This window comes from Pseudophryne corroboree, chromosome 3, assembly GCF_028390025.1.
Source record: "Pseudophryne corroboree isolate aPseCor3 chromosome 3, aPseCor3.hap2, whole genome shotgun sequence".
Lineage (NCBI taxonomy): Eukaryota > Metazoa > Chordata > Amphibia > Anura > Myobatrachidae > Pseudophryne > Pseudophryne corroboree.
The window spans coordinates 508,434,075-508,448,312 of record NC_086446.1 but is presented as its reverse complement, the minus strand read 5'-3'; the positions used below and the strand labels follow the sequence as shown (position 1 = coordinate 508,448,312).

The window sequence follows — 14,238 nt, the reverse complement described above, 5'->3', positions numbered from 1 at the left end:
CGAAAGGACTGTACCTTTGTCTGTGAGGAAACCTGAGGTAAAATTATTTCTTCCCAGCAGTTGCTGTGGATACGAGGTCCCAGAGACCATCCCCAAATAATTCCTCACCCTTATAAGGCTCTCTATGCGCTTTTTAAGTCAGCATCACCTATCCAGTGACAGGTCTCTAATACCCTCCTGACAGAATGGACATTACATTTATTTTGGATGCCAGCCGGCAAAATATCCCTCTGTGCATCCCCCATATATAAGACGACGTCTTTAATATGTTTTTATGTTTGCCAACTAGTATCCCTGTTTGACAGGGTCACCGACCACGCTGCAGCAGCACTATCTGCAGGTCTCAGTCTAGTACCTGAGTGTGTAAATACAGACTTCAGGATAGCCTCCTGTTTTTTATCAACAGGTACCTATTAAAGTGGCCGTATCCTAAGACGGCAGTGCCACCTTTTTTGACAAACGTGTGAGCGCCTTATCCACCCTAGGGGATATCTCCCAGCGTAACTTATCCACCTGGCGGGAAAGGGTACGCCATCAGTAACTTTTTATAAATTACCAGTTTCTTAACGGGGGAACCCACGCTTTCACACACTTCATTTATTCATCTGATGGGGGAACAAAACACTGCCTGTTTTTTCTCCCCAAACCTAAAACCCATTTTTAGAGGTGCTTGGGTTAAAGTCAGAAATGTATAACACATTTTTTATTGCCGGGATCACGTCACGGATGTTCCTAGTGGATTGTGTATATGTCTCCACCTTGTCGACACTGGAGTCAGACTCCGTGTCGACATCTATGTCTGCCATCTGAGAGAGCGGGCGTTTTTGAGCCCCTGATGGCCTTTGAGACGCCTGGGCAGGCGCGGGCTGCGAAGCCGGCTGTCCCACAGCTGTTACGTCATCCACCCTTTTATGTAAGGAGTTGACACTGTCGGTTAATACCTTTCACCTATCCATCCACTCTGGTGTCGGCCCCACAGGGGGCGACATCACATATATCGGCCTCTGTTCTGTCACCATATAAGCCTCCTCATTCAACATGTCGACACAGCTGTACCGACACACCGCAGACACACAGGGAATGCTCTAAACGAGGACAGGACCCACAAAAGCCCTTTGGGGGGACAGAGTAAGAGTATGCCAGCACACACCAGAGCGCTATATATATACAGGGACTAACTGAGTTATGTCCCTAATAGCTTTTATATAATATACTGTATACAGTGCCAATTTTAATGCCCCCCCTCTCTTTTCCCTCTTACTGTACTGTAGAATTGCAGGGAAGAGCCAGGGAGCTTCCCTCCAGCCGAGCTGTGAGGGAAAAATGGCGCCAGTGTGCTGAGGAGATAGGCTCCGCCCCTTTTTTGCGGCCTATTCTCCCGTTTTTTTATGGAATTCTGGCAGGGGTATTTACCTCATATATAGCCCCTGGGGCCATATATTGAGGTATTTTAGCCAGCCAAGGTGTTTTTATTGCTGCCTCAGGGCGCCCCCCCCCAGCGCCCTGCACCCTCAGTGACCGGAGTGTGAAGTGTGTGAGAGGAGCAATGGCGCACAGCTGCAGTGCTGTGCGCTACCTTGGTGAAGACAGAGTCTTCATGCCGCCGATTTTCCGGACCATCTTCTTGCTTCTGGCTCTGTAAGGGGGACGGCGGCGCGGCTCCGGGACCGAACATCAAGGCTGGGCCTGCGGTCGATCCCTCTGGAGCTAATGGTGTCCAGTAGCCTAAGAAGCCCAATCCGGCTGCAAGCAGGCGAGTTCGCTTCTTCTCCCCTTAGTCCCTCGCTGCAGCGAGCCTGTTGCCAGCAGGTCTCACTGAAAATAACAAATTCTAAGACTATAACTTTCTAAGAGCTCAGGAGAGCCCCTAGTGTGCATCCAACCTCGGCCGGGCACGAAATCTAACTGAGGCTTGGAGGAGGGTCATAGTGGGAGGAGCCAGTGCACACCAGGTAGTCTAAGATCTTTCTAGAGTGCCCAGCCTCCTTCGGAGCCCGCTATTCCCCATGGTCCTTACGGAGTTCCCAGCATCCACTAGGACGTTAGAGAAAATAAATTAAATATGGGGTGCATAAGGCAATGAAAAGGTAGATTTGTAATAATTTGAGGCCATTTTTTTAAACCTCAAAAAATTACATGTAATTATTGTACTAATTAGGCTAATTGGAAATTTCCAATTGCCTAATTAATCATTAGGGTGTCCAAGGGGTTCTGCACGGTGTCCCAAAATTGTAACCTTAAAATAAGGAACTTACCTACCATCCTCTACCCTCAGATAGGTGCGAACGGAAAAATGGGAGTTTACTCTGCCTGGTTCAGTGCGAGTTCTAATTGGATTGCGAATTTGCAGAGAAAACGTCAACTCACAACTACTTCACTCCTAATTGGATTGACCCCATTTGTCTGACTTCTTCAGGCTTCACACCAGTAGCACTGAGCTTACTGACAAAATTAAAGTAACCATTCTTGTTTTTAGTAAGGGACTAACATAAATATGTACAAACAACAGCTCATGAATACCCTCAACAAGTCTGACATTGGGTGGATTTTGAAACAACAACATGGCACAGAACTTCACGTACTGGTGCAAAACTGCTAATGTTTCGTTTTCGACTAAAGAGAGAATAGAATTCTAGCTCTGTAATACTGAACCAGCAAATAACATTTGTATGTTCTCAGTGTCGGACTGGGGCATGAAGGGCTCACCGGGAGAATTCAGTGATAGGGGCCCATACTTAGGGGTGTGGCCAGCCTACAAAGGTCTAGTGCAGTGTCATGCAACATATCTACCATGTATAATACAAGTGCACAGTGTGGAACCTGATCCCTAGAGGAAGGAGTGGGCCCTCAGACAGTGGGGCCCACAAGGTGGTTTCCCCTGTACCCCTGTGGGCCAGTCCGACCCTGTATGTTCTTAGTAAGGAGAATGTTAGTGAATTGACCCAGTTGATGGTAAATCAGTGTGAGCATGCGGACAGAGCAAAATTTACAGATCTAAAGCAAATGTCAAAAATATTGTAATAAAGAAGTATAACGCTACCAAAAGTTTACATGGTCATATTGTTACTTCAAAAATAAATGCCAAAAATGCAATCATTTAAAGCTCATGGTATAGCGAAAGAAAACTTCAGATAGTCTCATATACCCCCATATAGGTAAAATGTAAACACATTATTTTCACATAGTCAGCACACCTCCATATACAGATTGAATATCCCATATCCAAATATTCCGAAATACAGAATTTTTTGAGTGAGATAGTGAAACCTTTGTTTTCTGATGGCTCAATGTACACAAACTTTGTTTAATGCACAAAGTTTTTAAAAATATTGGCTAAAATGACCTTCAGGCTGTGTGTACAAGGTGTATATGAAACATAAATGCATTCTGTGCTTAGACTTGGGTCCCATCACCATGATATCTCATTATGGTATGCAATTATTCCAAAATACGGAAAAATCCGATATCCAAAATACTGCTGGTCCCAAGCATTTTAGATAAGGGATACTCAACCTGTAGCTTCTCACATCACCACGTAGACAATATGACCTCTGTATAGCGTCACACTCCACCATATACCCTATAACTCCACCACATAGACTATATAATTTTATAGTGCTTACCCCTCCTCCACTCTCCCCTACAGCCAGCCTAACCCCAAAGCCAATCCACCTTCAATTAGCCTCACAGTTGACCTCATAATCAGTACACCTCAGAGCCTCACATAGCCATCGTACCTGCATAATGCTTTGCACAGCCAATATAGCTTCACACTCCAGCACATAGCTAGTATACTTCCATATAGTCTCACAAAACACACCGCTACATAACCAATACCTTATAAATATACCTTACACACTACAACAAAAAACAATAACAATACCAATATACTTCCACACAGTCCCATGCAACCATATAGGTAAAAACCTTTTTTTTCTGCCTCGCACTGCAGAAGTGGAGCTCGTCCTCTGCAGTCTTATTGTAGCGTCGGGTTCAAAGAAATTGTTTTGGAAATTGTTTACTATTAAAAACACTGGACAAATCAGTTACAGAAATTCCATGGAATAAACTGGATGAAGCATTGTTGTCTTTTTCACGGTGTCAGCTGCTGGTGTATTTTACATTGTTGTCCCTTTATATTAAGTGGATGAAACCAGTAAAGATGCAGCAGCTTTGAAAAGTGCAGCTTAGTAAATTTACCCCTTGCTGCAATGCTATTATTCTGCAAACTGAGGGGGTCATTCCGACCCAATCGCACCCTGCACTTTTTCGCAGCCGTGCGATCGGGTTGGAACTGCGCATGCCCTGCGACAAGTCCTACGACAAAAGCACTCGCAGTGGCTAACGCATGAAGATTGACAGGCAGGAGGCGGATCCGGGCGTCAACTGACTGTTTTCGGGGAGTGGTGATCTGAACGCAGGTGTGTCCAGGCGTTTGGAGGGCGGATGTCTGACGTCAATTCCGGGATCTGACAGGCTGAAGTGATCGCAGTGGGTAAGTAAGTCAGGACCTACTCCTAAACTGCACAATTTTTTTTTGCATAGCTCGGCTGCACAAGCGATCGCAGCCTTGCTATGCAAAAAAACACTCCCCCATAGGCGGCGACTATCTGATTGCATGGCAGCAAAAAACTGCTACCGTGCTATCAACTCGTAATGAGGGCCTGAGTTTCTTTAAGTTAGTAACCATGGGACCACATCACACTGAGGCCCCCATTTATCAAGCCTTGGAGAGTGATAAATAGCACAGTGATAAAGTACCAACCAGGAGCTGATTGGCTGGTCATTTATCACCATGCTATTTATCACTCTCTAAGGCTTGATAAATCTGGTCCTGAATTCCCAGGTACAGTAAGTGAAAGGCGTAATGAACAACATAGATGGTATAGAGCCCATACATCAGACAAAAATCGCGACAATTCCCTGTTCTGCCGAAGCTGAGGTCGGAGAAATACAACATGCTGTATTTCCCAGACTTGCAGATTCTGACCAAAAAATGGTCGGGAACCTCGAGTCTGAGAGTTTTAACATGTTTATCCACCAAACCTCTGATGGATCGTCAATCATCAAATCAGATCAGCAATCAGCAGATTTGATTGGCAGAAAGAGGAATAGGAGCTGTATATGTTTGGTCCGCAACCTAGGGCCTGATTTAGAGCTCTACATATACGAAATGTTTACATACATGTCCAATGTTTTTGATCTGCGCATGTGCAGATCTGTGGATGTTTCGGGGCTGGGACAAGGCGGTGACGGGCTGAGTTCTCAAAAACTGGTGCATGCCGACCCCATTTTTGAGGCGTCCGGGGGTGGTGTCTCTATTTTCCAATGCAGATATAATGGGCTTAGCAGCGGGGATGAGACAGGCATTCTGAGAAGCCTTATGCTGGGAACACTATGCGATACATCAACCGTTGGAGTGATGTTGACAGACATATCTGTGGTACACAACGTTAGTCATATTGCATCATATTGCACCGGCTGGGCAGCATAGCCGATATGTCTTCAGATATATTGGCGCAACTGGCTGTGTGTGCGGGTGGTCTGCCCGCCCAGCTGGGTGTCTTGACCGACACATTGAGCGGCCAATCGGTAAGTATGTGTACTTATCTGGATAAGACGCACAGGCAGGGTGCAACTGTGGGTCCGCCGACGTGTCGGTCAGTTATGTAACCAGCCTTAGGCCCACTCCAATGACGCAGGTGCTGTGCCTCTAATGCCTGTCTCTGAACCAGCCCCCTAGTCCTCAAGCATCAGTCTCAGTGTTTCAGTAACTGCTGGATTTAGTACTGCATACAGCCATACACTGATATAATCATGCTGAATTGAAAGCATTATTTTATATCATTCTTTTTACTGAAGATCAATAACTGTATGATTTCCCAAGTTCTAATGTGTGAATTACTACATACTGTAGTGCAGGTCTTTTCTCATTGCAAAGAAATCTTTATGCTTTGGCAAAGTGCCTATGAACTGGTACACAGGAAATGACTGGTGATTACAAGGCAGCAGGTTTGGCCTGGAAACGATAGTGAAATGTTGCTTAGCTACAGCAGCATACTGTAGTGCAGTGATTCACTGGGTAGGATAAGTAAACATTGCTAATGACAAATACTCCAGGTGGGCAAATTCAGTGACAGAGGTAGCAGGATATATATTTTATGTGTAGCTGGGTGATCTCTAACTGAAGATCCGAGACAACATCAGTGCAAATAAATGTATCCATTGCAATAAATCATTGGTTTCTGTCATAAATGCAACTGAAGATTAGATTTGATCATTACTTTAGCAATATAGGGGTGCATTTATAAAGCTTTCCACTTTTATTTAAATGGGTGTGGAACAGGTCTGGATATCGACATGTCCAATACTGACACTGACATTACATTGACAGTCGGTAATCCATATTCCCTATCACATGTATACACACACACACACACACACACCGTAGGAAAAATACGCAAGCAGAAGGAGAACATACAAACTATTACTCTATGTTCACACTTAAAGAAAATTATTTTGAGTTTGGCAGATCATAACAAAATTAGCTCTTACAGGATTCACTCAGTTATCTGTTGCCCTGCTCAGTAAACACTGCAGTAACCTGTAATAACCCATCATATATTAGAATGTAAGCTCTCACGAGCAGGGCCATCTCCCCTCATATGCTTTTCCTTCTCTTACTTGACTATCTTCTACTCCATACATTGGCACCTACCTTCGGTTTCTGCAACCCCACTGCTTACTGTATTTCAGTGTCATGTCCACTAATGCAGAAAAGTCTATATACTATGTACTTGTCCTACATTGTCTTATACTGTAAGTTGATGCTTTCTTGTTTTGCTCATTTGTTTATATACTTTGTAAGGCGCTGTGGAACCCTTGTGGCGCCATATAAAGGATAATAATAATAATAATAATAATAATAATATTTTGCTTTAATTGTCTCACTAGCATTAGAGCAAAATGAGCTCATTGCTGATTTGTTGCTGTGGGTTACTGCACATCTGCCCTGTATTGCCCTATAAGGTTTCCAGATTCCTCTCGCATGCTGTGCTGTGCTCTGACAGTGATATCTTCCTATGGCACAATCTTGCTCATAAACATTGTTATAGCTCCTACTCAATTGAATTGTAGCTTTACTTAGTATGCTATGTGACAAGCTAATGAAAGCAGAAATCTGATTGGTTTATATGACATTTCATTTGCTGCCCAACAGACCTGCTACAGTGTTTACCAAAATACTGTACATAACCAACACAAATTTTGCACTCTCCATATTGAGTATTGCTATAAAACGTTATACCCATCCTTCTTGTAGAACTCCAGCATCATGTTATCAGTCGCCACACTGAGCGGTCTCCTGGCCTGGTCATGCTGCTTGCGGTCTGAGTGGTCCATGTCTGGTGAGGGCATGGAGCTGTAGTTAGCATTGTGGTTGATGTGTACAGGGCTGCCGTAGTTACCAGTCACATTGAACTCTATGTCTGTGAAAGGAGAAGATAACATAATGAAAAATGAGTTATCTAGTGAATCATCACTTGTTATTAGTTCTGAATATTTCACCAAGGTTGACAAAGTTGTGTTTTTCTCTAAACAAAATCCTTAGGCAGCAAATAAGATGACCCAAACCCCTTTTACCTAGAACTGAAATTTTGTAAGTGGCAGAAAAAAATGAATCCAGCTCTTACTGAATACCACTATCGTACAGTTATGATTGGCTAGCAATAAAACAGGTAGCATCCAACCTCAGTTAACAGGAGGGGTTCACAATGTTTCTTTGAGAGGGTGTTGTCCAAAACTAGACCATACCTTTAATGGGAATACATACAAAATCCTGCCGGCGGTCTCATGACCAACAGCGGCATCCCAACACTGAAGATCCTGACAGCAGACTGGGTAAGTATTTTTACCCTCCCTTGTTCTCTACTCTAACCCCCGAGTGGGAGCGGCTATGGCTGACCCTCTGCAGCTAACCCTTAGGTGGTGGCGGCTATGGCTAACCCCCCCCCCCCCCCCTCCCCACGGAGCTTAACCCTAACCCCCCTTGTGCCTAGCCCTAACCCTCCCCCCACCCCCGGGCCGTAACCCTGAACCCCGATATTCACCTTCAGGATGTTGAGTGGTGTCGGCATTCCGGCATCGGCCGCATGACCGCCAACATCCCGACCGCAAGGATGCTAAACCCATCCCCTTCAATGTTCCAATTTGGGGGTAATCCAGACCTGATCGCTAGGGTGCATTTTTTTGCATCCCTGCGATCAGGTAGTTGCCGCCTACAGGGGGAGGATATGTGCTGTGTGCAGGTGTGTTGAAGACCTGCACAGTCTCTGCGCAGCCCAGGACTTACTCTGCTGCTGCGATGATCGGGGCCGGAGCCGACGTCAGAAACCCTCCCTCCAAACGCTGGGTCTCTCCTGCGTTTTTCCGGACACTCCTTGAAAACGGTCAGTTGCCACCCACAAACGCCCTCTTCCTGTCAATCTCCTTGCGTTCACCGATGCGTTCGGAATTTTCGCACCATCCCTTCGCTGACCAGCGATCCCCGTTGCTGTAGTCCGTTGTGCCTGCGCATTGCAGTGCATACGCAGTTCAGATCTGATCGTCCGCTGTGCGAAAATGCACAGCAGCGATCTGGTCTGAATTAGGCCCTAGATTTGTTCATCAGTACGCACATTTGTTAAATAAGGGCCCACTATGATGCCCTGACCCACGCATGTACCTGTAAAAAAGGGTGTAAATGTGCAAAAAAAAAAGTTGCATGATGCAAAAAAAAAGAAAAAGAAATTCCCTTTACAGAGTGTGATATCAAGTGCTGGCAACTGTACCATAGGCTTAAGTAATATTCATCAGAATGCAGCCTATCAAGTCAGTTTACTGATAGCGTCTCTGCTGGTTACCGGGGAAACAATCCAGCCACATGGTAGGCTGCTATGGATGAGGACAGGACAGCTATGTATGTGGTTAGATTGTGTGGTCTATAAATGCATGTCTCAGGGCTGATCTATTTCAGTGGTCAGAATGCTCAGCCAGTCAAGGATTTGGTGTTGATTTTACTTTTGATATACTGTATAAGTAAATCTAAAAAAAATAAGATAAAAGTAGGCAGACATCCCCTTTAACAAGTGCATAGTAAAAAAAAACATATGAAAAAATGTCATATGTCCCCTTGAGCAACATAAAAATATGTAAATGCCCAATACTTTCTTTGTAAATCTCTAGTAGCACTTTATATGTGTATGTCCTGTGAAGTCTTCAATTGGTTGGGCCCATAATGTGCCTTTTTTTATTACCACACAATACTAACCAGGCATTGGGAATAAAGCTCATAAACATTCACCTTTCAGACTGCTGCCTGACACTGAGCATTAGGAATGATAATGTATTAGCATAATGTGCAGTCTGCACAGGTATACTTACCGCCTGGAAAGAACCAGTCCGCATGCTGGATTATGGGCTCAATAATCCCCACTATCTGTAGGGACACCGTTGTCATCATTTCTGTAATATTGCTGTAAAAAGTGTAAAAAAATGTAAAATCTAAAAAAATGGGGTTTTAATGGTCATTTACAAACTGAAAAATATAAAAGGTGAGAGGATCATATAATGTTATAATGTATAATTCCAATGGTTACAATCCCGACAGAGAAATCCTGGCTGTCACAATGCCGACGGATACCAATGGTGAGTACTAAGGTTAGTTTTAGGGTTAAATACTAGGGGGAGGGTTAGGCTGCAGGAGGGGACGGTTTGGGATAGGCTGCGGAAGGGGACAGTTAGGGTTAGGCTGCATAAGGGGACAGTTGGACACAATGATAAGACAAAACTGGGTAATAACAAACAGTCAGAGGTAGGAAGGCCCTGCTCGCATTTAACCATCTACGGGAAATAGGCATTGATACATAAGGATGGGTGCTATCTATTGCATAGTTGTCCACCAGATTACAAAGGTTTATGGTGGGCTGGATGATATCACAACACAGCAATGATGAACCAGGGTCAGGAGGAAGGGAAAGTGAAGAAACAGAAAATATGTGGAAGGTATGTGTGGACTGTACAGTGGTGATATAATTGGATAGGAAAGCTTATGAAGGTAATGTGAGTGGTTCTGGAATTTGATAAGCTTGTCTGAATAGGAGAGTTTTCAGGGAACACTTGAAGGTTTGGAGACTAGAGGAGAGTCTTATTGTACGTGGTACGGCATTCCATAGAGTGGGTGCAGCCCGAAGAAAGTCCTGCAATCGTGCATGGGAGCAAGTAATGAGTGTGAATGAGAGACGTAGATATTGTGAGGAGTGATGGGGACGGGTTGGGAGATATTAGAAGAGATGTATGTTGGTGTAGTATGGTTAATAGCCTTGTATGTAAGTACAGGTCGGGTATCCGTTATCCGGACAGCCGTTAACGGAAATATTCCGAAAACCGGAATATTTCAGTCCTGTAGTGACGTCATGACGCGGCCGGCGTCATGACGTCACTGGAGTCTGCGGCCAATCACAGACAGGTGGGGGAGTGGCTTTGCAGCCATTCCCTCACCGCTGCTGACTCCCAGTACCCGCCGCTGACCCCTCGGACTCCCCCACTGATGCGCCAGATCCCCGGGACCCCTCACCGTCGTGCTGGGCTCACGGCGGTCCCCCCTGCCGACTCGCTGGGCCCCCGAAACCCATACAGATAACAGGTAATCTGTTATCCGGAAAAATCCCATATCCGGAATTCTCCTGGTCCCGAGCATTCCGGATATGGGATACTCAACCTGTAAAAGTATTTTATATTGAATATGGTAGAATACAGGTAACCAATGGAGGGACTGACATAGTGGGTCTGCAGACGATGAACGTCTAGTGAGGAATATTATCCTCGCAGCTGCATTCAGAATGGATTGTAATGGTGAGAGTCTCTTCTTGGTAGGACCAGTAAGAAGACTATTGCAATAATCAATGTGGTAGATAATGAGAGCATGGATTAGAGTTTTAGCAGTGTCTTGTGTAAGGTATGATCGCATCTTGGATATGTTTTTTAGATGCATGTAACATAATTTTGAGACCGATTGAATGTGGGGAACAAAGGACAGTTCAGAGTCAAGGATGACACCTAGGCAGCGAGCTTGTGGGGTAGGGATGATTGTCGAGTTCTCAGCAGTGATAGAAATATCAGGTTGGTAACTGCTATTGGCCGGTGGAAATATAATTAACTCTGTTTTGGAAATATAAAGTTTGAGGTGGTAGAATGTACTTCAGATGATGTAAATGTGAGTGATGGAACCTGTTGTAGAACTGTGTATGCGAAAGATTGGGATAGAATTAATCCAACCCCAACTCCTTTACTGTTACCAGGCCTGGGGGGGGGGGGGGGGGGGGGGTGAAGTGCAGAACACCATGTGACAGTGCTGCAGGGGAGGCAGTGTGTGGTTGTGTGAGCCATGTTTTTGTAATAGCAAGCAGGTTGAAGTTTTTAGATATGAAGAGGTCATGAACGGATGTTGATTTGTTACAAACATAGCGTGCATTCCATAAACCACATTTTAGTGATGTGGAGGGTGCAGGGAGACATGTGACATTTATAAGGATATCTGTATTTCTATTGTCAAAGTCGAAAAATATTGCAGTACACACATCACGTACAAACTACACACAGATGGCCTCCGTGCGTGTACTTGTTCTGCCGTGCGTGCGCATATTCGCAATTTGCGCATGGTCGCTCCCGCGGTCCTGCGCATTAGCGCGTGGTATGAGTATTTATGGTAGAGTTTGTGGATGCATGGAAAAGCTATCAAAACACATTACATATTTAATCCAAATAGTGCACAATGTACACATAGGGGTATATGCAATTCCGGATGAATTGCGCCTTTTTTTCGACCGTTTTAGGATTTGACACTACTCGACAGCCGAAACCCTCCACCCGGGATCATGAATTCGACATATTCAATACATAACTCATTCGACACTCCCCTTGTCGAATAACGGACCAATCGTCGAGTAGTGGGCATCCTGGATTCGACTTCCCGCCGTATGGAGCCCTTTATAGGGCTTATTTGCTGCGTGCTCAGCAGCCATTTTGTGAACCTGCAGAGAGGTGTGTGGAGGTGCAGAGCTAGCAAATTGGTTGTTGTCTGCTGTGGTATCGTTTGTACACCCAGCAGGCTTTAATTCAGGACGGACAGGAAACCTGTTACCCTGGAGAGTCGTTTTTGGAGCGATTTCTACATTTATAGGTAAGTACCACATGTGGTCTGGCGTTGCATGTATGTGTTTGTGTAGTGGGGGGGTGCCATGAGGTGTACATGTGGCGTTGCTTTGGGGTGTTTGGGGTATGTATATGTGTGCAGGTATGTGTATATAGGTCCTGTTTGGATTGCTGCAGTTCCTGCTTGTATCGCTGCATGGTTTTTTTTAGAGTTTTGTGTTTGGGGGTAGTTTTTCACGTTTTTTTTTTCTTCATAACATTTTTTTTGGGTCATGCTTTTGCATTGTTGTACCTCCAGCATGTGCAGGGATGCTTTTTGGCTTGTTTGGGGTGACTTTTGAGCGTGTCGGTATCTGCCATGTGGCCGACATGTGTTGTCGTTTGTTTCCAAAACATGTTTTTTTGGTCCTATTTTAGCACTGGTGCACCCCTGCACATGCTGGAGGTACTTTTTGGCTTGTTTGGGGTGACTTTGAGCGCGTCGGCATCAGCCATGTGGCCGACATGTGTTGACGTTTGTTTCCAAAACATGTTTTTTTGCTCCTACTTTAGCACTGGTTGACCTCCAGCATGTGCAGGGATGCTTGTACGGGGGTTTTGGCTTGTTTGGCTGAGGTTTTTTTAAATTTTTAAAAAAATTTTTTGTTCTGTATGGTCCTGCTTGAGCACTGGGGTCCCAGCAGCATGACGTGTCGTTGCATGTAATTATGTAATGTGTGTTAAATTTGTAAAAATAATTTTTCTTTTTACAACAGAGATGTCCAGGGACAAGCGGCCCCCTATCCCCCCCTTCCCCCCACCCCTCAGAAGAATTTTCCCTGCACAGCAATGAGGAGTGGGAGCCGACCCAGGAGGAGGATACGACTGACCAGGCATGCAGTGACCAGCCGCGGTCGTCAAGGGACCAAAGGGAGAAGCAAAAGAAAAGGCCTAGAAAGGTAAATACTGTCAACACCTGCAGACACAATAGCATCCAACTTGACACACCCTAGTTTGCGCACTGCCATGCACACCTACAGGTATCTTTGCGCACTGCCAGGGATACTGACACACTCACAGGTACATACCGATCTTATTAAATGCATGTTTTTTTTTATCCCTAAAGGCAAGAAGCCAGCCAGAGGATCAGTCGGAGGAGGAAGCCTCTGGTGAAGACGCAGGACAGAAGAAGCCGCGTGGACCCAGATACACTGAGGCGGAAAACTGTGCCCTAGTGGATGGCGTCGACAGGTCCTACGACGTTTTGTATGGACCAAGGGCACAGACCACAGCAGCTAAGACCAAGCGAAACATCTGGGATGCCATCGCGAGACAAGTCACTGCAGTATCTGGAAACCGCCGGAGCACCAGAAACTGCATGAAGCGGTACAGTGATTGCCGCAGACAGACCAAGAAGAAGATGGGGATTCAGCGCCGTCATGAGACAGCTACGGGAGGTGGTCCGGCTCTCAATCTGAAGTGGGACAACGTTATTAAAAGGCGCATGAACCCTGTCATGGTCCAAGGAGTTCACGGAGGTGTGGACTCAAGCCGTCCTGCTGGCTTTCCCGAGGAGGAAGAACCACCCAGAAGACGGAAGACGGCGGGAGACAAGCAGTCCAAAAGGAGGCCTGATGGTAAGAATACATTCAGATGAGCTGTACTAAATCCTTTTTTTATTTATTTTTTTAATTTGCTAATGTGTTTGTTCTTTTTCCCCAGATACGCCTGCCCAGAGGACATCACCTGCGCGCAGGACATCGGCAGCAGTGCGCGGACCATCACCTGCGCAGCAGGCATCGGCAGCAGTGCGCGGACCATCACCTGCGCAGCAAGCATCAGCAGCGCGCAGATCATCACCTGCGCGCCACACATCGTCAGCGCGCAGATAGTCACCTGCGCGCCAGACATCGTCAGCGCGCAGACCATCACCTGCGCGCCAGACATCAGCGCGCAGAACGTCACCTGCGCGGCAGACACCGTCGGCGACCACACCACCAGCTGGGCGCAAAACTACATCTCCTGCGCGCAGGCCATCACCAGCTCGTCATCTCTCCAGGAGCTCTGGGA

The 14,238-nt window shown here is 45.7% G+C and overlaps 1 protein-coding gene across 5 annotated transcripts in view; it reads right to left on the bottom strand.

Moving 5' to 3' along the window:
• Positions 1-14,238, bottom strand: part of ARHGAP44 (Rho GTPase activating protein 44) — a 361,660-nt gene that overhangs the window by 39,923 nt on the left and 307,499 nt on the right. For all 5 annotated transcript variants that reach the window (XM_063961030.1, XM_063961031.1, XM_063961034.1 and 2 more), the window contains exons 15-16: positions 9,421-9,512; positions 7,307-7,487 (exon numbers count right to left, since the gene is read on the bottom strand). In XM_063961030.1, the coding sequence (XP_063817100.1) occupies positions 7,307-7,487; positions 9,421-9,512 (273 nt within the window). The remainder of the gene's footprint in view (positions 1-7,306; positions 7,488-9,420; positions 9,513-14,238) is intronic.